Genomic DNA, 24,530 nt, shown 5'->3' with positions numbered 1-24,530 from the left:
GAGCGGATGCGCCCCCCACCCCCGTTTCCTTCCCCGCTCCACAGTCCGAGTGCCCAGTTTCAGTCTCTGGCAGGCCGCGCCTAGTGGAGGGGGGCTGTCCCAGGAACTTGGGAAGTGTACCCCATAGTCCCACTTAGCTTTGGGGACTGAATGGGACATCGGTCCAGGCTCTGGTCCGTGGGCGGGTCAAGGCCCTGGCAGGGGGTGGGATCCGCGGAGGCGCGACTTAAGCGGAAGTCGCGAATGCCTTTATTGCTGTCGTTTGGCGCCCCCGTCTGTTTTCCTAGCGGTTTCAGCGGCTGTTAGCTACTTTCAATCGCAGGAGCCGCCGCTGGGTGGCTGGGTGCTGAGCGCAGCCCATTCCTCCTTAACCCCTTGGGTGGGTCTCCAACTTCTTCCCTTCCTCTGGGACCCTTCGGCTCTAATGCCAAAGCCTGTGGCAAACCGTACCTCAGTCTGATGGAAAGGGAGAACACCTTCATTTATTAGTGGTTTTGAAAACTATTTTGCACCTTTTAAATAACACTAATATTGCTATTCTAGCACGTTTATTATGAAAAGTACATTCGAGACCATGTCAGGAAAACTCTTCACACTAAAAGACACCTATAATTTTTCATGAACTCCGTTTAGCAGACAGTGTTTCATGGGAGACACTGAACATTCCAATATTTAATGTCCCTTAATTTATTTAGATTTCACATCTACTAGTAGTAATAATACTGGCCGACCTGTATTGAGCTTTTACTCTGAAATTACAAGTGCTTTTTACATATATTAGCTCCTCTAAAACTCACAACTATAGAAATCGATTCTATTACTATCCCTTTTTCAGAGATGAGAAACTTTCTACATGGAGGTTAGACAACTTGCTTGTGATTTAAGTTATCACTGATCACATCCAAACTATACTGTATTATAAAGTTTTGGGCAGCATTTTTGGTTGGTTCTTTTATTTTGCATATGTCTTCTTTAAATATAGGTCTACCTCAAAAACATTTAGTCTATACAGAGGCAGTGAGAAGGCTGACACAATTCTGTTGGGGGTTATTATTGAAATGCCCAAACCTTGCACCTCTGGAATGTCCAGGCTGCGACTGGGTATGGCCTGTCAAAAGTCCCTGGTTTTCAGACACAGCCTCCAGGCCACCAGGACTTCCTACTCACTACCATGGCACAAGACTCAGAAAAAAAAAAAAAAGTCAACCCATGCCGGCACGGTTTGGCAGGAATTTTTAAGATGCGTTGGGGGTGAGGGTTCGGGAAGGGCTTTCTCCAAAAGGACTGAAAAGCACTTTTTGCTCCAAAGGAGGAATTACATGAAAGAGGCCTAAGTTTGTTGTTGCTGATGTTAGGCCTCCAGACTAAATATTTGTTTCTTGAGCAGCGGCGGGTCCTGCGAGGTGAAGTGGTAAACACTTTTGGCTTTCGAATTAAGGTAATAAAAATGTGTGCAGGCTGTCCGAAGGGTGGAGCGCCCGTAGAGCCCGAGCTGCCGTGGAGCCCCCGCAACCTCGCCGGGGCCTGTCTCCTGACTTGGGAAGAAGACTCCCGGCCAACCGGGCTCAAAACTGGCAGGTCCACAACGGGACGCAAGCCCTCTCCAGGACAGGGGCCTCTGGGTGGGGTGGGAGAGCAGGACGGCTGGATTCTGGGCTTCGAACTCCCGGGTACGTTTTCTTTAGACTGAGTGCCGCTCCCACGGCTCGGGGGTTTCGGTTTATTAGCAAAGATGTGGGTCTGGCAACTCCAGCGCGGACTCTGTAACTGACAAACTTTTGCTGCCGTCCCTCTGCAGGCCGGTCTCGCGCTATCCCTCCCGGGCCTCTCTGGCTGCTTCTATTTCTTCTCTTTTCCCCTACAATCCTGCGCCCACTGGACCGCCTTGGGTGGGGGCTGGGATGCTACTTTCTCCCTGGACTCCAGGACTAACCCGACTCGCTGCCTGCCTGAAGCCCGCGCGCCCTCCGACACGACAGGAAAACTTGCAGGGACATCTAGCGCCGGGCCTGGGGAACTGCACGCGGTCCAGCCGGGAAGCTAAACCGCATCACTTACTCCTCCGCCTCCTTCCCTTCTCCTCCTCCCCGCCCCCCCCCCAACCCCCGCCCCTTCGTGGTTAGGCATTTCCCTACACTTCATCCCTTCGCTCTGTCGATGACCACAAGTGGATTTCCCACAGGGACAGCGGGGCTCTGAGGAATGCGGGGGAGGAAGGAGAGACAGAGAGACTTACTTATTTTCTTTCATCTCAAAGGGCCGACAGAGTGAGCACTTACTGGACTTCAGTTAATGATACTGCTGGAGAAGTATTCCAAGGACAACCTCACACCTTGAGTTGTCGGACATAACAGTGGAAGATGCTTTGCAGTCCCATCTTTTGTTTTGCGGGGGGCAGGGGGCGGGTGGGGGGGGGAAGCAACAAGTTATCCGGTTTCTCCAGCTCTGCACCCACGTTGCGGCGTCCCCTTCGTAGGGAGATTAGTGCTTCTGTGAGAGGGAAGACTCTCCCTGTGCTTAATTCCCGCCAGGACTGGAGGAGCCCACCGCCCTGCGGGAGGTAAACTGGTTTCACCAAATAACACTTAGGTTGGAAGCGGTTTTTTGTTGTTGTTGCAAACAATTTACATTTAATAAAGCCTGTGTTGTTAAATTCAAGTGGAATACATCTCAGACACAGAAAAGTGCCTAAACTCAGGATTCTGCTGTCTCATTTTTGCTAAAGACCCCTTTCTTTACCCCGAGTTTGTTGTTGTTGTTAATCCTTTCGATATTTCCAGCCTGAGTGAAACTGGGTATTGCCTGCAGAGGGAAAATTAGCTCCAAAGTTGGCAGAGCACAGACTTGGTCTTAACCAAGAACTGTCCAGCCTGTTCCACTGGATTTAAGACTTTACTTTGGAATTAAGACTATTTCTACACTGAAGTTTTGGCTTCTTACAAGTTAATTAGGGTGGTGTCCTGTACTTTCTGGTGTGGCCATCCAGGAAAACATTTTCAAAGTGGTTCCTGGGACTCCATTCTGTTGGGACCAGGCTATTGTTGTAATGGCCACCGATTAAGTGATTAATTGAGCTCGATGCTTTCTTGGCAAGGGGAGGAACTTACATTCTTCAATAAATCTAAATCACAGCCTGTAGCTACCCATTCCCCAATCCAGGACAGGGACATGATCTGAAATATCAGCCACAAGAAGGAAAAGAGAGGATGTGACTTCCAGAACAGCATCAATTCCCAAAAAAGAGTGTTTGGGCAGGCTAAGGAGCAAGCAGGAGAGAGCAGGGCTTTGGGCAATGAAGGGCCATCTTGAGTTTCTCACCAAAACCAGGAAAGATGGCAAAATTGGTTTCATTGAATAACTGCACATCAGTTTTTGAAGACATTTTTGGCTGCAAAGATTTTCATGTAACAAAGACTATTTCTGTTGTTAAAGCCCCAACATAGTACACCCCCTCACACACACATACATAGCATTCAGTCTGTGCTCCTAGCCAGCTAAAGAAAAAATTTCCCATTACGTTTAAACCTAAAATCACCTTGGATACAGGGTATACAGGATATACAAGCTAAATGAAATGTTTCTGCAAGTTCAGCCTCAAAATTCCTCCACTACCTACCACCCTGAGTTGTAAACTGTGTCATCTTAGTTCAAAAACAGAGCAGCCCTGACTTTGCCTGGTACTCAACCACAGTCTCATGATCTAATAGCAGAAGTTGCCCTGGGCTGCTGGGTTTAGGGGGCTTTCACAGGGTCAAGTCAGAACCTTCTTCCTAAGGGGAATCCCCTCCTCCAGGGCCAGGACCTAGAAGGTTGTTTGGAAGAGAGTACAACTGCAGAATAGCAAGAGGCTAGGCTTATTGTTCAAAACCTCCCTGGTCTCTGAATATCCACTCACTAGGATGGTTAGAGAAACTCCATGTCTTGCCAGAGTTCCACAAGGAAACTAGAGGCATGGCCACCATTGAGAAGTGTCTTTCACAGAGCATTAATTCAGACTTTGCTTCCAGTCCTGAACAACTTACTTTGCTGCATGGACAATTAGGCCAAAAAATGAGGGGCTGTCTGAAATCAGAAAAACTTGACAAGTCCTTCCTTCTCATCTTAATCTCATTTTCCTCATTTTAAAGCATATAATCCACCATTAATATGTATTTATCAGATAAAAATGGAACAGAAATTCCAGAACTCAAAATCACAGTGATATTTAGTTTAAGAGACTGAAAGTTCGTTGGTTCCAGTTATGTTTTAGAAATATTTTGACTAATTTGTTGAGGTCACAGAAAAAAAAATTTTAAGTATCTCCATGTTTTCCCTCTCTGAGGGAAAAAATTAAAAAGTATACAAAGGAAAAATAAAAGCATTTCAGGGCAGCCTCCATGATTGGTTTGGTAATGAAACTGTTGAGTAAAGAAACCCCAGCCAAACTCTTCCAAAAAGTCAGCAATGTTGTCACCTGGCTCTGGCTGGTATTAAACAAACAAACAAACAAACACAGCTTCTCTTGCTAACTTCTGCCTTCTCTCAAGTAGCCAAAATTGTTCTCACCAGCAAAGTTACATTTTCTACAATTTTCTGCAGAGGCTTAGGCCCCTCCTGTCTCTAATTGATCATGAACATGTCCAAGACTTCAAAAAGGTCAAGTCTCCTGCTTTTCCTTTCCAGCGCCCCTCTCATAACTTTCCCCTTTATTTGAGCCTTTTATGGTTACTGCGTTTTGCGTGTCAACACTCCCAACACCACCAGCCCACCCTGCGATGTCTGACCAGGCCCAAGACGGCCTCCCTGGCTCTTTTGCTTGCCCCCTCCAGATCCTGTCTTGGTCCAGAAACAGCAGGGCTAGGTGACAAGCTGGCTTCACCAATCGAGGCTCATGGGAGCGATTTTCTTGGAGATGGGCTGGCCTGGCGAGCTGATCCTACAGAACGAAATGGGCTCACTCGGAGGGCTCTCCCACACACCCCAATATTTTCGGCTCATCAGATCTAACGTTGCTTCTGAAGTGGATCCTTAAATTTGCCACAGGACTCACATCAGACAATGGCTAAGATGGTGGATGATGGGTTGGGGTTCTGTGGCTGAGGAATGGAAAGAAGTGTTGAACAGGCTTCAGAGTTGTGATCCCCGCACCCTGGCGGGGCTGTCCAGGGCCCACTCTACCCCCTCGAAGTCAGACTCTGTTGCTTTGGGCTGTTCCCATTATAAGCCCCAAGTTAGCTTGGAAAAAACACTCTCTTTATCTGCCCCTCTCGATTCTCTGCAGTTGGCAGCTAAGAAAAGAAAGCGAAACAAAGGTCCCTGGGAAAGTGAAGTTTTCAATTAATTGGTGTGAGTAACGGGCGGGGGTGGGTGGTGGCTGCAAAATGCATGAGGCAGTTCGGCTGCAGGGCGAGGCGCAGAAGTTTCCAGGAGGGCGGCAGAGTAGCTTTCTCCGGGCGCCCTCCACAGGGTCTTTCTGCGGACCCGGGGAGGCTGCGCCAGGGCTCGGGAGCCCAGCTCGGGAGGCGACTCCCGGCTGGCTTGTCTATAGAGGAGAACAGCGTGGACCAGGCTTCCGGACTTTTCTCGGGTTCACCGCTGCGAGGACCGGTCTTTCGTCCGCTTGATTTACTTGTAAGTCTCTGCCCCCCCCCCCGCCCCCAGGGCGGCTTCGTGGGCATTTTCCGGGTGTGTGCAAATTGGGGCGGGGGCGGGGGTTATGCTTCAATTGGTCTTAATTCGGAGGATCGCTTGGTAGAACTTGCATTAAAAGCCTTCGCCCCGTAACAACGCGCAAGGTAGGGAAAATTAGCTCCTTCGCGTTTGGGGTCTAGGTCAGCTAATCCCAGGCATTAAGCAACAGGATCAAAAACCGTCTGTTTTCACATCATTCTGATCATCTCTGTCCTTTGCCTTCATTTAGTTGTGCAGCTCAGGGAGCCGAGGAGAGGTGGCAAAAACAGCCGTGGCCGAGACAAGGCGCAGGCCTCGGCGCCCGCCTCGGTCGCAGACAGGGCCCAGGATGGGCGGTCGCGCAATCAGCTCGTGGGGGTGGCTGCGCCGCAAACGCCTGGGTCCGGGGGCGGGCGGGAAGGGGCGGTGGGCTGCACAAGAGCTGGGGAGGGGTAGGGGCCCGGGTGGGTGGGTCCACCCGGCCCGGGCCCGGAGCCAGGCTCTCCCGCGCCCCCCACCCCCACGTGGCCCCGCGCAGCCAATGGCACGGCCCCGAGCCGGAGCCCTCGGGGAGGGAGGCGGCCCCCCGACCGGCCCAGGCCCCCTCCCAACCTGAACTTCGTTTTTATAAACGTCCCGCGATGAGCTAACCTGTTGGAGGGCGGGCGGGCGGGAGGCGGGAGGCTCGCCGAGGGAGAGAGGGCGAGAGGAAGAGGGCGGGAGCGAGAGAACAGGAGAGAAAGGAGAGGAGGGAGGAGGCGCGCAGCGCCATGGTGTCCTGCACGGGGCCGGGGCCGGGGCCGGGCCGGGCCGGGCCATGAGCCGCGCCGGGAGCTGGGACATGGACGGGCTGCGGGCGGACGGCGGGGCCGGCGGGGCGGCCCCGGCCTCCTCGTCCTCCTCCTCCTCTGTGGCGGCAGCGGCGCCGGGCCAGTGTCGCGGCTTCCTCTCGGCGCCAGTGTTCGCCGGCACACACTCTGGGCGCGCTGCGGCCGCGGCGGCGGCGGCGGCCGCGGCGGCGGCGGCGGCTTCAGGCTTCGCGTACCCCGGAACCTCTGAGCGCGCGGGCTCTGCCTCGTCGTCGTCATCTTCGGCGGTGGTCGCGGCGCGCCCGGAGGCTCCCTCCGCCAAAGAGTGCCCGGCGCCCGGCGCAGCCGCTGCAGCGCCCCCGGGCGCCCCGGCCCTGGGTTACGGCTACCACTTCGGCAACGGCTACTATAGCTGCCGCATGTCGCACGGCGTGGGCTTACAGCAGAATGCTCTCAAGTCGTCGCCGCACGCCTCGCTGGGCGGCTTCCCGGTGGAGAAGTACATGGACGTGTCGGGCCTGGCAAGCAGCAGCGTACCAGCCAACGAGGTGCCCGCGCGAGCCAAGGAGGTGTCTTTCTACCAGGGCTACACGAGCCCCTACCAGCATGTGCCCGGCTACATCGACATGGTGTCTACCTTCGGCTCCGGGGAGCCTCGGCATGAGGCGTACATCTCCATGGAAGGCTACCAGTCTTGGACGCTGGCCAACGGGTGGAACGGCCAGGTGTACTGCGCCAAGGACCAGCCACAGGGCTCTCACTTTTGGAAGTCATCCTTTCCAGGTAGGGACGTTGGGAAAGGGAGAAGGGCAAGAGGGAGAAATGCAGGGAAGGGGGAAGAGGAAGAGCGAAAGAAGGACAAGAAAGGACTGGGAGTCTGCGCCCCTACTTGGGAGTTGGTGCCTGTCCTCCTCCCCCAGACGCGGTTAAAACCAGCGGAACAGTTGGTCCAGTTTGTGTGAACTCTGTAAATTCATCCCTTGATTTAAACTGCCTCTCTCACAACCCTTTTCTTCCTGTGTGTGGGCATAGGGCTATTTTTCTCCTAGAGTTGAAGGTCTTTGCTGCCCTTTGCTCAGGCCTTGGCCCCTCCTCCCCAAAGAGGTGTCATGAAGTTGAGCCCCGCTTTCCAAGGACATGAATGCCCCAGAATGCCACTAAAGCTTCCAAGAGCTCACAAGCTCCAAGGAACACAAGAAATCAAAGTCTAAACAAACAGCCTGGGTTTTTATTAAGTCTATGTATGTTCGTATGTTTGCAACCAGCATTTGCAGAAACTGTCCTTATGAGAGCCCCCAACAATCACACCATAAAATCACAGGCTTGTTAAGATGCCGGTGTGAGAAACCATGATGATCCATCAAATTGGCCTTCACTTTGAAGTGTAAATAATCTTTCTTTAATAATGTGTAAATAATATGTCTGCATAAATAATAATAAAGTGTAAACAGCCTGGCTTTCTTCATTCTCTATACCCTCTTCAAGTCTACACACACAGCCCCCAGCTGTGTGCTCCACATATCCCCATCTAATGTTTCCCGTGCTGTTCTTTTTTTTTTTTTTTAATACCAGGGGATGTGGCTCTGAATCAGCCAGACATGTGTGTCTACCGTCGAGGGAGAAAGAAGAGGGTGCCCTACACCAAACTGCAGCTCAAAGAACTGGAGAATGAGTACGCCGTTAACAAGTTCATTAACAAGGACAAGCGGCGGCGAATCTCGGCTGCCACGAACCTATCCGAGAGACAAGTGACCATTTGGTTTCAGAACCGAAGAGTGAAAGACAAGAAAATCGTCTCCAAGCTCAAAGATACTGTCTCCTGATGTGGGCCAGATTGGCCAGAGTTTAAATGCTTTCAGTTGCCTCCAAAAGACTTTTGGAAAGACTTGAATATGTATTTAATTCTCCCAATCCCGTGCCAGTGATGGCAAATTTTGTGAATTGTTTTTCTTTTCCCCTTATCTGGCTCTAAAACCTTTTGCTGCCCAACCTTTGTACTTCTGTTTCTTACTTATTATTGATTTTGCTCTTGTCTAGGTTTATTTTTTATGACTTTTTAATGTTCTGTTTCTCCCTCCAGGCCAGTACAAAGGACTTGAAGTATTTTTGAATAATCCCCCCAAATGAATTTCAGAAGTGCCATTCTGATTTTAGGGTTTTATTTTTTAAAATCACTCTTTATGCCTGTTTTCAGCACTTACTATTTTCATAATCCATTAGGGCAGAAAGATTCGGATTTTCAGTCATTCATATCCTGTGATTGGGTAATTGAATCATTAGCTTTCAGCAGTCACCCTGGGGCAAATGGAAACAGCTCTGGGCAAGCAGTATTCTAGGGTCACTGGGAAAGTCTGAAACAGGAGGCTGGAGGTACTGTGATGGCTTTTAAAGCAGTTGCCTTATTAAATAGGGTTTGTATCAATAGTGGATGAAGACAATCTTTCCGACATTGGGTCATTTGCTGTTATATGTGTACAATATGTCCTGTAGATTTGTGCTTTTATAATTTTTAATTTGGAAATAATGTGTCTTCATGGATGCCTTCATTCCTCTAGACACAGATATTTAAATGGCTGCAATTCACAGAGTGATCCACGAATGGTACAAATGCATTCCCTCTCCTTGGCCTCCAATTTATGGGTCTAGAATTGAGGCCATCTCCTCGGTTCCCTTAAAGAGGCTTGAATCGATGTGGCCATGGGTGGAAACTTTAATCCAGAACCCAGTGAAGAACTTGACTGTCTGAACAAATGTATTGGGCTCTTGTGGAGCTTAAAGCATCTAACAAATGTGGGAAATGTGGAGCTCTGAAGTCCAGGAAGAAAAAAATAAAAGATGTCTCTGAAAATGATGATAAATAACTACTTTTAAAGTGCTGCATATTTATACAACTGAGATTATTTTTGTAGATGCAATGTCTGTGAGCTGAGACACATGCGCAGTGCTTCAGACATTTAAAAATCACTTTTTACTCCTAGGGAGATGCAAATAAACAGAACTCTCTTGTTTCTTCTGAGTCTTTATACATTTGTTTTCTTTTTCCAAGCTCTTGTTGCCTCTAGAAACTGTTCTTATTTATTATAAAATCTTGTTATCCCAAATGCACAGTTCCCTGTAGATGAAGGAAACGCAACACCAGTTCTGGTCTCTAAAACCTCCAGGCTCTACACTTCCATCACCCTTTCCCCCTCCTTTTCCCGTGGCTTTAACATAAATAGTGATATCTTTAAATTAGGATATAATTTGTGGTGTCTAAAATTATATTTTTCTACCAGACCAGTTGTTTAAAAATCCCCAATAAAATTCTACTTCTCTTTCAAAAGAAAATTATCAGTTTATTCAAATGGCTTTATTTTTTAAACCAATATATATGTGCTCGGGTTGGCGATTTTCTTCCTAGAAAGGCTGTTATAAATATCTATTCTAGGAAGGTCTTGAAATTAGTCATATCCATATTTGGAAACTGAAAAAGAAACATTTCAGGCTTATCCCTTATCGCTTTCTCCTGGCAGTCTGCACACAGCAGTTGAAGGCCGAAACCATAATTACACACCCTAAACCTCTAGACGCAATTTTTAGGCACTAGGAACATTATTTCTGAGGGCTTTTTGCCACTCAGGGAAATGGCCGCTAAGGAACTGGATGCCTCGTCGTTGTTAGCGCCGGGTGCAATGATTTCAATGGCTGCAAACTTTTTGGTATGCGAGTTAAATATAGTTGTTTAAAACCTCACACAATATGTAAACTCTTCTGGTGGGAGATTCCCCTATGGATCTGCCAGAGAAAACTCAGAGACCCAAAGTTTAGAGCTACTTTCGTTTTCTCCGCCTCGGCTTGATTTTTTTTTTTTTTTTCTTTCTGTATCTTGCAACCGACTGTGAGCAGGCAGCTGCTTTTTGAGAGACAGACAGGTAGACAGAAGCAGAGACAGAAAAGGAAAAGTGACCACGATTCAATCTCTCAAGAAGAAATAACCCCTGAAAATGGGGCCATGCCGTCCCGACGTTCCATTTCGGTTAGAGTCACTAACATATTTCTCTTTTTCTCACAAGATGTGTTTTTATTTAAAACGGGCCCGTTTCCCTTCTCCATCGTCGTTCCTCTCCCCTTCTTTTCTTTTTGTAAATTCCAGACCCCAGAACCGCACCCCATCTCCCAGGTCCATTTCTCAGGTTTCTTGCCGAGGATGGTAGGTAAGGAGGATTGCCTCGAGGTTTTCCTTTCATCAGTAGTTTGCCGGTCAATTTTCCCCGCCTACGAGAAATAGGAGGATTGCTGAAGATGAAAACTACGTTCAAAAGCTCTCCAGTGGAATTTGAATTGATGGCTAAATCAATAACAGATGAAGACTTTGTTATTTATATGCATTCCTTTTATATTCCGAATTGAGGAGCGGAGCCGATCAACTGCCGGAGGGCTGGTAGGGAAACCCACGAGGCGAACGGAGGAAGCTTCGGGGAGAGGCCTTAGCTGCGGGTGGAGACTGAAAGGCCACCGGCAGAGCGCCTCCAAAACCTGGCAGGTTTCGAGCGCCGCCGGTGGAGAATCAAGGCCCGCGCGTCTACGCGCGATCCAAGAGACGAAGGAGACTTCGGAGCTGGGACTTACCGCCAGACAAAGGGGCGGCCGCGACCCTTCCCGTCCCTGGCAGACATCCGGATCCCTCTGGCTCCGCCGTCCCGGCCAGCCTTGCCGCTACCATCTCCGGCGTTCCGACATGCTCGGCCGCGCTTGGCCGCGGGCCGTGACCGCACAGGCTGGCGACCCCAGGCCGGCTGAGCCGTCCTTCACTGTTGATCTTGACCGTGCGGCGGCGCCTCGCCAGGCGTGGAGCTCGCTCGCCATCTCCTGGGCAGTAGGCGGCATTGGCAGAGCTCGCCGTGTAACTCCGCGACCGAATCCTCCTTTCCCATTCTGCAGTTCACCAGCCAAGCCTCTGGCACCCTCCCACTTCGCCGCCCTCCTTCCCTCCCTCCCTCCCTGTCCCCAGCCTGCCAGCTCTAACATGCAACTTTGTCTGCTGGATCTAGGAAATCAAAAGCCCAGGAGATGAGATGGGGCAGCTGGGCATCATCTGAGCCAAGGAGAAAGGAGAGTCTAGTTGTTCGTCTTTTCTATTTCTCTCTTGATTCCTTTATACCTCTAGTCCCGTTGGGCAAACCGCAGCAAGCATCCGCCTAAGCGTCCGAAGTAGACACCCCTGGACCTGGAAATAGTACTGAGATAGGAAGAGAAAAGACTGCAGGCACCCCCTTGGAAAGGGAACTTTCAGACTTAGGGAAGTTGTAGCTCCTCGAAAACAGGGCAAGATTCCCTGAGAGCCTAGGCTCCCTAAGTCCCCAGGAACTGAGGTTGCAGCGCCTGCCTACACCCCCCACGAAAGGAAGAGGTAATGGAATATGTCTCTGTTTCTGAGCTCCTAAGGAAACTCTGACGGAGCCCCGAGGAGCCCAGACTTGCCACCCCACCCCCATCCCCACCCCCTACCCCCGCCCCAGAGCGAGGGGAAGAGGCCGATTGCGTTCCCCAGAGCCGCCCAATTGGTCGCCATAACTCACACAATAAAGTCGCAGCGCGGTGGTCAGCCTTGCCCTCCGGCGGCGCCTGTGTGGTCTCCGTGCCGGAGCTGGCGGTCTAACCAATTCCAGCTTGGCTCCGGGACCGCGAGGCGGGCTGCAGGCTGGGGCGGAGGCGGGTCGCTGGGGGTCTTGGGACCGGAGGCAGGAAAGGAGGACCCTGAGCCCTCTGGCCACACTGGACCGGAGGAACTGCGGCCGGGGGCTGCCGCATTGCTCCCAGGAAGGGAGCGCTGCCGCCCGCCTCCCAGTTCGCCAGACCTCTGAACGCGCCAGCGGCCCGCACGCCCCTGGAGGCGCGGAGCAGAGGAACGCAGTTAGTCCGGTGCCTCGGTGTCCCTCGGTGTACCCCGCTGTTCCCGGCCGGTGGCTCTGGTCTTCTATTCTTCAACACCAGCTGAGGGGAGCTCGCTCTACTGCACGCCACGGAGTGAATGAACACCTTAGAACTCTGGTTTGCAGGCTGTAATCGCCAAGGTGAACTGCTGGCGATTAAAAGAATGTAGCCTTTGGCCACCATTGGCCAATCAAGCAGCCCGGGTCCCCAGGCCAGCACTCTCCCAGGACCTGGATGCTGACTGTACCAGGAACAGAAGGCTGAGCTATACTGAAGCACAACAGGAGTGATGTGAAGCCTCCTTCCTGGGCGCCAAACTTGGGCAGAATTTGTGATGCGTTCCTCTTCTATCAGCAAAGTATGCCTGCAGCCTGGGACCTGGGGCTCAGGCAGCCCTGGGTTTTCACTACCAGGTTACCTGCGCAGAGTCCAGTCCAGAGGGATGAGGTGGGGAGGGACGGGGTAGGACTAGCTTTGCTAAGGCCTAGGGACAGAGGATGGCCTTACCAGACCAAGGGCTCTCTGGACAAGCCAGGAAGTGCACCCTACTGGAAAAGGCCTCAGCTGCAAGTGAAAGCTGGTAGAAGCAAGCCTAACCCAAGTAGCCAGCAGAAAACGGGAGTGCAAAGCCAGTCAAGACCAAGAAGGGTCCCAAGGGACATTAAGGCAGAGGTACCCCCTGCCCAATGCCCCCCAGCTCCTGAAATCGTCCAGGAAACTCAAAGAGGCTTCCATCTTCGCTCAATATGACTTGGCTCGGCCTGGCAACCTCGTCCTTCGCCATCGAATATTGCGGGTGTTATCATAATACCCTGAATGGGGGGCGGGGGAGGAAAACGGGTCGGGGGATGTAGGCGGTGCTGAAATGACCGGCTTTGAAGAACCTGCAGGCGAAGTTTCGTCCAATCGTCTGAGACTGTCCCTCTTATTCCCGGTTGTAACTAAATACTGCTGCGAGCGCAGCCCAAGCCCTTTGTTGGAGATGTGTGAGCGCAGTCTCTACAGAGCGGGCTATGTGGGCTCGCTTCTGAATCTGCAGTCGCCCGACTCCTTCTACTTTTCCAACCTGCGGCCGAATGGCGGCCAGTTGGCCGCGCTTCCCCCTATCTCGTACCCACGCGGCGCACTGCCCTGGGCCACCACGCCCGCCTCCTGCGCCCCAGCGCAGCCTGCTGGTGCCACCGCTTTCGGCAGCTTTTCCCAGCCCTACCTGGCTGGCTCTGGGCCTCTCGGCCTGCAGCCCCTGGGCGCCAAGGACGGATCCGAAGAACAGGCCAAGTTTTATACTCCCGACGCGGCCGCGGGGCCGGAGGAGCGTGGCCGGGCGCGGCCGCCCTTCATCCCGGAGTCTAGTCTGGCCCCTGCGGCCGCTGCTCTCAAAGCGGCCAAATACGACTACACGGGTATGGGCCGCGTCGCGCCGGGCTCTTCAACCCTGCTCGAGGCGACACCCTGCTCCGCCGGTTTCAAGGACGACGCCAAAGGCCCGCTCAACTTGAACATGACAGTGCAGGCGGGCGTCGCCTCCTGCCTGCGACCTTCGCTGCCCGACGGTAAAGGGTGGCCAGGCTCCCCGAGCAAAGCTCCCCGGGCCGGGGTGGGTGGTGGGGTGCTGGGGAGAGTGTGTAGAGGGAGGGAAGCCGCCAGGGGCGGGCAGGCAACTGGGAGCGGGCCGGGCTGACTTGGGTTGGGGCTGTGTTGCAGGCCTGCCGTGGGGGGCGGCCCCGGGGAGGGCCCGAAAGAAGCGGAAACCCTACACAAAGCAGCAGATTGCGGAACTGGAGAACGAATTCCTTCTCAACGAATTCATCAACCGGCAGAAGCGCAAGGAATTGTCCAACAGGCTAAACCTCAGCGACCAGCAAGTCAAAATTTGGTTCCAGAACCGGCGTATGAAGAAGAAGCGTGTGGTGCTGCGCGAGCAGGCGCTGGCGTTGTACTAGCCCTGGGTGTGTCCCCAGCCGGGCTGGGCCTGCCTTTTTTTCAAGGCCTGGCCGTGAAGGAAGACAGGGGATAGGGCTTTTCCTTCTGCTCCTTCTCCACTAGTTCCAGGTACCCTCCCTCTCAGACAGCAGCCCCAGAAGCCTGCAGGAGATTTGTTTGGAAACCTGGCCAGTTAAGCGTCCCTGCTTTCCCCCCTTCTCAGAGAAACCTGCAGAAGTCTCAGCCTCAGCCTTGAGGTTTCCAGAGTGGAAGTCTAGGGTCACCTGTCCTAACTCTTAGCTGGGGTACTATCCCCCCCCCATTCACTTTAGTGCCCTTGTACTTGCATTTCTGCTTCCACCTGATTCGTCTTCCTATCCCCTCCTCCCCAGCCCTTTCTGCATCCAGCAGGCACCTAACTAGGGCTCAGAGTGGAACTGAATTTAGGAAGACTTCTCCAGCAGAGTAGAAAGAGCTGACGGCACAATTCTGTCTCTTTGCAGCCAAACTCCTGGTGGCAAAGCCAGGATCTCGACTCTGGAGGAAGGAAAGGGCACCGTTCTCCTTTGGGAGGACAGTAGCTGCCTTAGACCTTCAGGAGGAAAAATGAGTAAGGGGGCGTGGTGGCCAGACAAACTCCAGAGACGCCTCGGAGTCCAGGCTGGGCTGGCCCCTCCAGCTGGGCTGAATGGACTGGGCACTTCCTTCCCACGGATGGGATGAGGGAGGCTGGGGCTCCACAGCAAACGGCAACCTCCAGATGGACTGGTAAAATCCCCATTTCTCCCATGTCCTTACACATACCTATGCTAGAGCCCTCCACTGTGTAACTGGACCCCCAGAGCTGAACTCTGGTGAGGAAAGCTCCTAGCTGGCTTTGAGGCTGAGTTGCACCAGGAGGAGGGGAAACATCCAGGGAGAGGTGGGAGTGAGCCAGGAAAGGGGGGTTCCTACACTCTGCCTGTCCATAAGGCTTTCCTGGAGAGGTGAGAAAAGGTGTCCACTGGTCTGTCTTTCTTTCTTGAATTATGGTAATGAACCACTGCAGGGAGAGGTGAAGTCTCCCACCAGCCAGAAATCAGGAGGGTTAGAAAGGAGGCCCTTCAGATCCTCAGCCCCCTCTCTTCTCTCAACCAAGCAGACAGAAGCAGAAGCTCCCTCTCATCTTCTTCACCGCCCACCAGCGTCACCAGGGGCCCCGCTGCTGGGCTCTTTCTGAGGCCATGATGGCCTGCTCCAGCAGAGCCTGAGAGATTACGGGCCCTGTCAGGCTTGCTCCGTGGAGGCTGGGGTTGCTGAATGCCAGGTAGAGATGTCCTGGTGTGTTGGGGTGTCCTGCCTTGATCTCAATGACGCTAAGAGCCCCCCAAGCTCCTTCTATCATCTCTGCCCCTTCTCCACCTCCTTCAGAGAAATAGCTCCCTCTCTTCTAGTGAGATGCACGACAGCCAAAGAGTTGAAGATTTTTTTCTCCAAGTACGATGATGATTTATTCTCAGTGCAAGACCAAGAATTTTCAGTACAAGATCTGGAATGGACACCTTATGGGGCACCCTGAGCCTCAGCCCAACTGACCTCAGTTGATGTTTAGATGAATTGCATTTTCTCTGCTATCTAATAATTTTTGTATGTGTTTTGTTTATTTTGTCAAAAACAATAGCTTTAAGTATCAGACATACAGAAATGTTTTCAGTGGAAATAAATATCCAAGTCCCAGTTAAGCTGTCATGGGACTGATGTCGGTTTTTCAAAACATTTCAGATTCTCTTCTAATGTTTTTCGGGTCACCAAATTCGTTTTTCTTTCCTGGCTGCGGTTTCACTATGGGTGTCTACTTGACTGTTCATTAAATGAGAAAATGGCTTCCAAGTCAGTCAGGAAATGGTGTATAAAAGCCTGTGAACAAAATATATAAAATACCAAGGTAGGGGAACCATGAGCAGCTTTCAGCATGTCCCACACTCTAAGTGAACCCTCGGTTTGCTGCTGGCCGGGACTTCTGCATTTTGCCTACATTCTCAAACTTTGAAGCTTGCTGTTATCAGCGGGGCTGCCAAGATATGAGGTTCCTCGGGCTTCAGTACAGAGCGTCTCTCCCTGCCATGTTTTTCCAGTCAGGCTTCTTGTGAATAGGCTACTCCTGTGGAAGTCCTCCACACTGGTCCCTCTGCCAGGAGCCCAGCAGACTCCCTTGGGAGATGTGGACCCGGCACCCTCTAGGTCTTCAGCGCCTCTAAATTGGGCCAGGAAACCTGGGGCCTGCTCAGTATTCTGAGCTCTTGCAGACCCCAGCTCCCTGCTAGCTCAGAGATGGAAACTAGAGAGTTACTAGCTTTTAGCAAGTAGAGGAATTAGAAAAACGTTGTCTCTAATTTTGAGCATTAAATGGTTCCAACTCCCCTTCTCTGAAGCAAATCTGATGAACTATATTTTAAACAGCTCCTTTTAAAAATGAAGAAAAAATGAAGCAAGAAGCTGCTGAGGGAGGCCCTATTATTTAGAAATGCTGGTAGGGCTCAGGGAGGCAATGGTATGAGAACTGGGTCTCCCTGAGTCCGGTAAGGTTTGCCCCCTTCAAAATAACCAAACAAAGGCAGAGGCCACACTCAAACCTCAGGTATGGCGGGCTGGGTAAAGGGCCAGGGAACCGGACTTAGACCAAGGCCCTAAGACAACACAGGGAGACCATTTTCTCTGCAATATACGATACGCCATTGTATCATTGTGTTCTTTCCTTTTAGCATGGGACATAGGGTGGAAGGAGACATCCCTGAAGACCACTCCCCAAAGAGATTGAAATTATTCTAAGTGTAAAATTTTGTCTGTTGGTTAGAGCTTCGGTAGTGTTTTTCAAATCCATCCCTTTTGCTGATCCACACGAATATAAAGGAGGTGGTATCCTTTCTCCCTTCCTAACCAAAGTCCCAGCAGGGATTTGGAAGCACGATGAAATCTGAAAAAAACAAATACCCCAGCAAAATGCTGAAATCTCAGTGTTGAACATTCCCTCGCACAAAGACAAATGCGTCCTCCGAAATGCTGCAGTCCAGGCGGGCCTCTTGACCAAGGAAAAGGTTTTTAAACAAGGAAAAACGGCTTGGTCTGGCATTCAACCGGCTGAGAGCTCAGAGGGCCGGCCGGGAGACGCTTTTAAGGCCTGGGGGCTCTCCCCAAGGGAGGCGGGCTGGGGAGGCTTCCGGGAGGCGGGCGCGTGGAGGAGAAACCCAGAACCGTTGTAAATATTCATGTCTGTGGGGGTGGGGGGAGGGTGTGCCCCCTCACCCCGCCTCTTCCAGCTGCACCCACCCCCCCTTAGTGGGGGCGGGGGGCACAGCGGCTGTCCGACCGTCCTCGGACAAAGGTAATCTCCCCACATTTTTGTTCTTCGGTCACTTGACTTAGGGAGCCCATTCCGAAGACTTTGCAGGGAAGGGACAGGCTCTGGGTGTTTCCCTGCGTTTCTCCTCTCTTTCGTTTCCTAAAAGAGCATAAATAATTAAAGTTTGGCAGGGAGGAAAAGCTTTCTTGCAGAACTGTAGTGGCAATAAATGAAATGACTCAGAATCTCTTCCCCAGTCAGTTTTTACGAGAGCTGCCAGACAGTGTCTGTTCACGTTCTCCAGATACCAGGGGCGCCCTGACAAAGTTAAGGTCAAGTTAGTGTCTTATCTTGGGTGGCTCAAAATTACCGCATCGCGTCCGGGCGCTGCGCGGAAAGCTACCACTCGCGGAGCTGCGGGCTGGGAAGACAGGGTCCGATGCGCTCCCTGCGCTTCGAGTGGGGCCGCGCAGGCAGAGACGAGGCCACAGCCCTTGGATCTTCACGGTAGGTTCTCGAGCCGGACGCGCGGGTCTGTAGGCTGCGGTTTTCCTTGGGTTTCAGGGTGAGGATGGAGGAGAAAGCTGGGGCCAAAGGGCGAAGCGGGATGGGCCAGGAACGAAAGCCTGGGCTTGGGTGTGGGGGTGGGGGTCCGCGCTAACGCGCAGAGAGGGGCCGGCCGCCCCCTTCCCTGTGCACCCATGCGCCGCTGCAGATGGCGCACCCTCCCCCGCCAAAGCGCGCCTCCAGCCCGAGCGCCGTCGCCATGTCGTTGAACTTGAATGGTTCGTCCTCCCCCATTTCCCTCTTTAACGGTCAGCAGGCTCTACTTTGGGGGCAGCGGGCTGCCTGCGCCCCACCCGTGCAGAGAGAAGGTGCCAGAATCTTGCGCACTTGCAGATACATAAAGACCCAGCCGGGGGGCACCCCGCGGCCCCTACCCTGGGTCCTGTCCGGCTGCGGGGCTAATGTGCAGTGTCCGGGGAGCCATTTTAGGAGAGAGATCCTGGGGCGTCAACTCCGAGCCCGAAAGGGATAGGTTTGGGCAAGAGATGGAGATGGGGAGGCATACAAGTGTGCCAGCGGTCTAGTCTGAGGAGAAGGGGGCGAGCGGGAATCTGGGCGAGGGTGTCAGCTGTGTGGAGGGTGCTTGCAAGGATGGGCAGTTCTTGGATGGGGGGTTTCTTGCTCTCCAGCCCCACCGACCTGTTTGCGCAGCGTTCGGAGGGAAGCTGAGGTGGGAGGGGGGCGGAGGAGAGAAAGTGGGAGGGAGAATGGGAGGGAGGAGATAAAAGAGGAAGGGGGGAACATTGGTCAGAAAAATAGATATGCGCTCTGATCACACGCCTTTTCTCGGTCAGTCGGCATGGTGGGCAGAGCTCAAGGCACGGGCACTGCGGCGACCGGGGCCGGGGAGGGAACCAGCCTCACAACCTGCACTGCCTGTCTCGGGCGCAGGGCTGAGGCCTGGGACCAATGCTGGGATTGATTGCCTGGCAGAGGAATCCTGGGCAGAGAGAGGCAACCTCCTGCCCTCAGTTCTGGGATTCGGGTTTGGGGAGCTTTTTGCTAAGAGACGGGTTTCACCTTTGGAAAACGCTGGCTTTCCTGAGGCTGAGCCCAGGCCTCGCCTGGAGCCACCCCACCCCGCCACCCCCCGGGCTAGAAAAGAGGGACGCGGCCGCCGCCGAGGAGAGTGAGGCCTTGGGGAGAGTGGATGGGGGGCCCTCAGAGTCGAGTGGAGAAGAGGGGCTTAAACCAGGAGGCAAGAGAGGCTGAGAGCCCGCCCCTCACCCCCAGAGCCAACGGACCTCCGGGGAGCTCCGCAGTGGCCCTGCGGGCCCTAGGGTGCCGCAGAAGCCTAGGGGAGAGGCGGCACGGATGCGTAGGCCTTGGCGGGGCTCCGACACAGGGAAGGAGCTGGATGTGAGGCTGGTTGGTCTTATCCAGGCCAGAAGGCAGAGAGGGTGAGACGGGCGGAGGCCCTGGCGTTTGACTCTGATTGCTTGCGGAAAAGCGGGAAGCCAGGCACCCTGAGAGTAGGACTCCAGGTCCTTTTGTTCAGCAGACCCCCAAGCTTCTGGGGGGCCACGGGGTACCTCCGCTGGGTGAACTCCCTCCTCGCTTTAGCGCTGCAAGAGAAAAAGCTGAGAGACGACAGGGAGAGCGATTGAGGCGGGGACACACAGCTGGGGCGAAGGAGGACAGAGGACCTGGGGACCGAGTGAGCCAGCGGCAAGGAGGGGAGTAAAGTAAGAGGAAGGAAGAAGAAAAAAGGAAACGGGAAAGTGAGAGGAGAGAGGGCCGGAGAGACAAGTGAGAAGACTGAAAGGGGGACAAGGAAGGAGAAAGAAGAGAAGGCGACAGGGCCGAGTGGGCACCGAGACCCCGGGCCGGGTGAGCTCCTGGAAGGCTTTTGGCGTGAGTGTTTTGAGGCTGGCATTCGCGCTCCGGGTCGGCAGTAGAGAGAGCCAAGTTACTGCTCGGCGTGAGCGCCGGGCAGAGAAATATGTAAATCAGGGCTCCTGGCTCCCCGAGAGCGGCGCAATTACGCGCCTTGAACAAGAAGCAACAAGCTCCTGGCGGGCTTGAAGAGGGTGGCGGCGTCACGGGGGAGGGAGCGGCTGCAGGAAGGGGTGTAGGGGGTGGGACCCTCACACCCTCACACCTAGTCCCCGGTGCCTGGAGCCGGGGCTCCCCCTCCGCGCTCCACTTCTTTCCCTTCCCCCTTCCTCCCCCTTTCTCCCCCTCCCTCCTCCTCCTCCTTGCCGGCCTCAGTCCGCGTACTTAAAGCGGCGCGGGCAGGCGCGGGCGGGCGGCCCAGCCGGGCGGTGGCAGATGCACCCAGCAGTGGCAGCCGCCGGCGGCGCACAGGTGACCGGCCTGCGGCACAGCCTGGTCAGGGGGCGCTCGGGGAGAGCTGGCTGGAGTGGGAGGCCGATCTGCCCCCAGCGCGCGCGCGTCTCGGCGCCAGGAGCCGTCCCGGGGCGTGTTGGCGAGCACTGATATAGATATAAGGACATTTCTCTCCATGGCGTCACGTGACATAATTACCACCAGAATCAATCAAGATGAATTGCACGTCAGCGCCCGGTGGGGATTTTTGCTTAGTTGATCCTGGCCCAAGCCTCTTGTGCAATCGATGGCTCAGGTTGGCGGCGCGGGGAGCGGCCCGGGGCTCGCCGGCGCGCACGCCGCGGAGCCATGAACGACTTTGACGAGTGCGGCCCGAGCGCAGCCAGCATGTACCTGCCCGGCTGCGCCTACTATGTGGCCCCGTCGGACTTCGCCAGCAAGCCGTCGTTCCTGTCGCAACCGTCGTCCTGCCAGATGACTTTCCCCTACTCTTCCAACCTGGCGCCGCACGTCCAGCCCGTGCGCGAAGTGGCCTTCCGCGACTACGGCCTGGAGCGCGCCAAGTGGTCATACCGCGGCGGCGGCGGCAGCGGCGGCGCAGGGGGCGGCGGCGGCGGGGGCGGCCCCGGCGGGGGCGGCAGTGGCGGCGCCGGGGGCTACGCTCCCTACTACGCGGCTGCTGCTGCGGCGGCGGCGGCGGCGGCGGCGGCCGAGGAGGCGGCCATGCAGCGCGAGCTGCTCCCGCCCGCGGGCCGCCGGCCGGACGTGCTCTTCAAGGCGCCCGAGCCGGTGTGCGCCGCGCCCGGGCCGCCGCACGGCCCTGCGGGCGCCGCCTCCAACTTCTACAGCGCCGTGGGCCGCAACGGCATCCTGCCGCAGGGCTTCGATCAGTTCTACGAGGCTGCGCCCGGGCCCCCGTTCGCCGGGCCGCAGCCCCCTCCGCCTCCCGCGCCGCCGCAGCCCGAGGGCGCCGCCGACAAGAGCGACCCCAAGACGGCGGCCAGTGGCGGCGGGGGAAGTCCCTGCGCCAAGACGACCCCCGGCTCGGAGCCCAAGGGGGCGGCAGAAGGCGGCGACGGCGAGGTGCCCCCGGGGGAGGCGGGGGCTGAGAAGAGCGGAGGCACAGGTAGGCACCGGACGCGGGGTGGGCGGCTGGGCTTGGGGGCCCTGGGCGCGGGGGGGCGGAGGGGGCCTCCCTCTGCTCGCGCCGTTTTATGTGCTACTTTATAAGCGTTCGAAGGGGTTTATACATCCTATAAGATTTCCCTGGCCGTTGTAAAGCGTGTTTACGATAGGAAACCAATTTAGGTGGGCTTAAGGTAGACTTCGAGGAGGACATTAATCGCTGCAGAGAGCTTTCCCCCAGTTTTGTGCGTGGAGGCGGGGGGTCCTAGAGACCGTGGAGGGACGTAGGAAGGGAGGGGAGATTTCAAGCCAATTTGTGAGTGTGGACACTCGAGCCTCCTGCTTTTAAAGGAGTGGGGGGTTGGGGAAGAGTTTGATCCTTGAACTGGACTTTATCCAAACCTCTGGCTGAGGCACGCTGCTGGCTGGAGTCGAGCAGATGCCCGGCACGCTCGTGTTTCTCTTCTGAGTCCAGCTCAGAGCCTGCCTCGCTCTCTGCTTTCCCACCTCGATGCCAGGCTGTGTGTGTGTGTGTGTGTGTCGGGGCGTGAACACAGGTCCACGCCCGCACTCTGTCCTGTGCCCGCCCATATATCATCCCCCACGACGCAGGCAGGGCCTTTCAGCCGCAGCAGGGACGTCCCCAACCGGCCGAGGCCTGGCCCTTGCGCGGCCCGAGCGGACAGGCAGTGGCCTCTCTCACCCCTTGGTCTCTTTAACTTGCAGTGGCCCCCCAGCGGTCTCGGAAAAAGCGCTGTCCCTACACCAAGTACCAGATCCGCGAACTGGAACGCGAGTTTTTCTTTAACGTGTACATAAACAAAGAGAAAAGACTCCAACTCTCTCGGATGCTCAACCTTACTGACCGGCAAGTCAAAATCTGGTTCCAGAATCGCAGGATGAAAGAAAAGAAACTGAACAGAGACCGTCTGCAGTATTTCACTGGAAACCCCTTATTTTGAGAGCTCCAGGAGCACCCCTCTCCCCGAGCCCCACGCACCCACTCTCCTCCCCACCAGCCTGCCCTGAGCAGGCCCAATGTCCTTGGGTTTAATGACGCCTCTTCTCTGTGGAACTCCACGATTCCTTCCCACGGTCAACTCGGGACCTCCCAGCGACCACTGCAGCCTGCGGACGAGGTCGGGGACTTGGCCGAACGGATCCTAATAAGGGGAAAATGGTAAATGCAAACGTCCCTTTACAGTTTTACCGCCAATGTGCTGTTGTTCTTCCCTCTCTCTGAGCTCCCGTGGGGACGCTGTGGGATCTGTAGAGAGTTAGGCCGAGGGGCTGGAAGGCACTTGTTTTTGTTCTGAGTTTAAGGGACGGCATCTTCCCCCCTTGGTGAATGCAGATTATTTAAACTCTGGGAAATGTACCTTTGGTCTGTCGTATCAAGGCATGAGTCACTGTCTTTTGTGTGAATAAATGGTTTCTAGTAAAATGGAGGTTATAGCTTCAATACACTGTATGAATTTTCCTCTTTGAAGAAGTTTAGTGTCTGATTAGGATATTTTTGTGGCCAGAACCTTCTCCCCCAAGCAACTGAAAATCAAGTGAAAAGCTTTTTAATCCCGCTAAGATAAGACTTGTTCTTTCCCATCCCTTCTAAGCTACACTAGCATTAAAAATAACTTTAGGGATGACTCTCTGAATTGAAGATGTGACCCAGCCATGCTGGTGCTGCCTTATCCAGGCAATGAGGCTGGGACAGCAGGAACCTAAGAAACAAGTCTCCTTGCCCACCTCACCCTATCCTACACCCAGGGTAGTAAACTTGGAATTCCTTTTAAAAAAAAAAATACTGGGTAGGAGATCCAAATTCACTCTTAATAAGATGTCAAGGAGGCAGGGTCCCTTAAAAGAAGAAATTAAAAACTAGAACCTTTCATTGAAACAAAACTAATTTTCTAAAGGGAAGGTATCAGGGGTGGAGAGGCCTGGGTCCTTGCTGGCATCACAGGGACCTGGAGCAGAGAAGGTCTCCCTCACTGCCCCGCCTTGGAAATAGGGCCCAGGACTGCAGACCACTTCTCACAGCATTTACCGCTTCAAGTTAAAGAATGTGGTGGAGGCTGCACCGCACTTTATGTTGCAGGGCCAGGCCAGGCTGTTTACAAAACCTTGAACTGTCTAGACAACACCATAAAAGCCAAAGTTCTAAACAGCTTAATTGGGTTATATTATACACCTTCTGGTGGGCCCAAAAGAGATTTCCGCAATGTGCAATAAACTGGAAGAGTGAGAAAAGCTTCTCTTTCTCTGAAAAGAGTAAAGTGAATCTTATGCCTCTTAACCGCTCATAAGTCCAAAGTAAAAAAATAAATCCATGAGCTATACAGCACCCCATGCATCTTCCAAGGAGGCATGCATTTCCAAATGCAAAAATTTTTTTAAATTATCAAAGCTTTTGGAAGGAAGGAAAAACATAAGTGCATAAGTGTATGCCTTTGAACTTCCAAAATGTCAAGGTCATCACCTTTAACCTTTCTGAATAATTAGGCGCCTTAAGGTTCTTCTGTGATATTCAACTGCCACCCACTTTCACACACACATGCTCACACACATCCAGAGCCCCACACACATTTATGACCACACAGAATCATATCGAGGGCTCACCATAAATCTAGGCAAATTCCTAATTTCAGGATCAATAACCTTAATTTCCCTTCAAACATTTGTGTAATTCAGTACCAATTGACTTCTTTTAAAAATACTGGTTATATTAAAATGTCTACCAGCATGCTTTTACTACAGCTAGGAAGTGCTGGTTGTTTTTTTCTTTTTTGCTGCGGGGGGGGGGGGGGTGTCATAGATATCAGTCCATTAGCTCTAATGAAGAAACACGATTTTGAAAGTAGGCATTTGAAGAAGAAAGTTCTATTACAGACTTACTTCGTTATATTTGAAAAAAAAAGTCACCCTGTCAAATAAGT

The 24,530-nt window shown here is 53.6% G+C and overlaps 3 protein-coding genes across 3 annotated transcripts; all 3 read left to right on the top strand.

The window, feature by feature from the left end:
* The first annotated feature begins 6,466 nt into the window (after positions 1-6,466).
* Positions 6,467-8,301, top strand: HOXD13 (homeobox D13). The gene is made up of 2 exons (XM_043894911.1): positions 6,467-7,241; positions 8,031-8,301. The coding sequence occupies exons 1-2, from the start codon at positions 6,467-6,469 to the stop codon at positions 8,279-8,281; spliced, it is 1,026 nt and encodes a 341-aa protein (XP_043750846.1). The 3' UTR covers positions 8,282-8,301.
* A 5,045-nt stretch (positions 8,302-13,346) lies between these two features.
* Positions 13,347-14,415, top strand: HOXD12 (homeobox D12). Its single transcript, XM_043894932.1, has 2 exons — positions 13,347-13,924; positions 14,076-14,415. Exons 1-2 carry the CDS (start codon positions 13,354-13,356, stop codon positions 14,312-14,314), a joined length of 810 nt encoding a protein of 269 aa, XP_043750867.1. The 5' UTR covers positions 13,347-13,353; the 3' UTR covers positions 14,315-14,415.
* Positions 14,416-20,415: 6,000 nt separating this feature from the next.
* HOXD11 (homeobox D11) lies at positions 20,416-23,491 on the top strand. Its single transcript, XM_043894801.1, has 2 exons — positions 20,416-21,595; positions 22,321-23,491. Exons 1-2 carry the CDS (start codon positions 20,818-20,820, stop codon positions 22,554-22,556), a joined length of 1,014 nt encoding a protein of 337 aa, XP_043750736.1. The 5' UTR covers positions 20,416-20,817; the 3' UTR covers positions 22,557-23,491.
* The last annotated feature ends 1,039 nt before the right edge of the window (positions 23,492-24,530 follow it).

The sequence above is a fragment of the Cervus elaphus genome, chromosome 33 (assembly GCF_910594005.1).
Source record: "Cervus elaphus chromosome 33, mCerEla1.1, whole genome shotgun sequence".
NCBI lineage: Eukaryota > Metazoa > Chordata > Mammalia > Artiodactyla > Cervidae > Cervus > Cervus elaphus.
The sequence above is the reverse complement of the archived record's forward strand: the minus strand, read 5'-3'. Positions and strand labels throughout refer to the sequence as shown.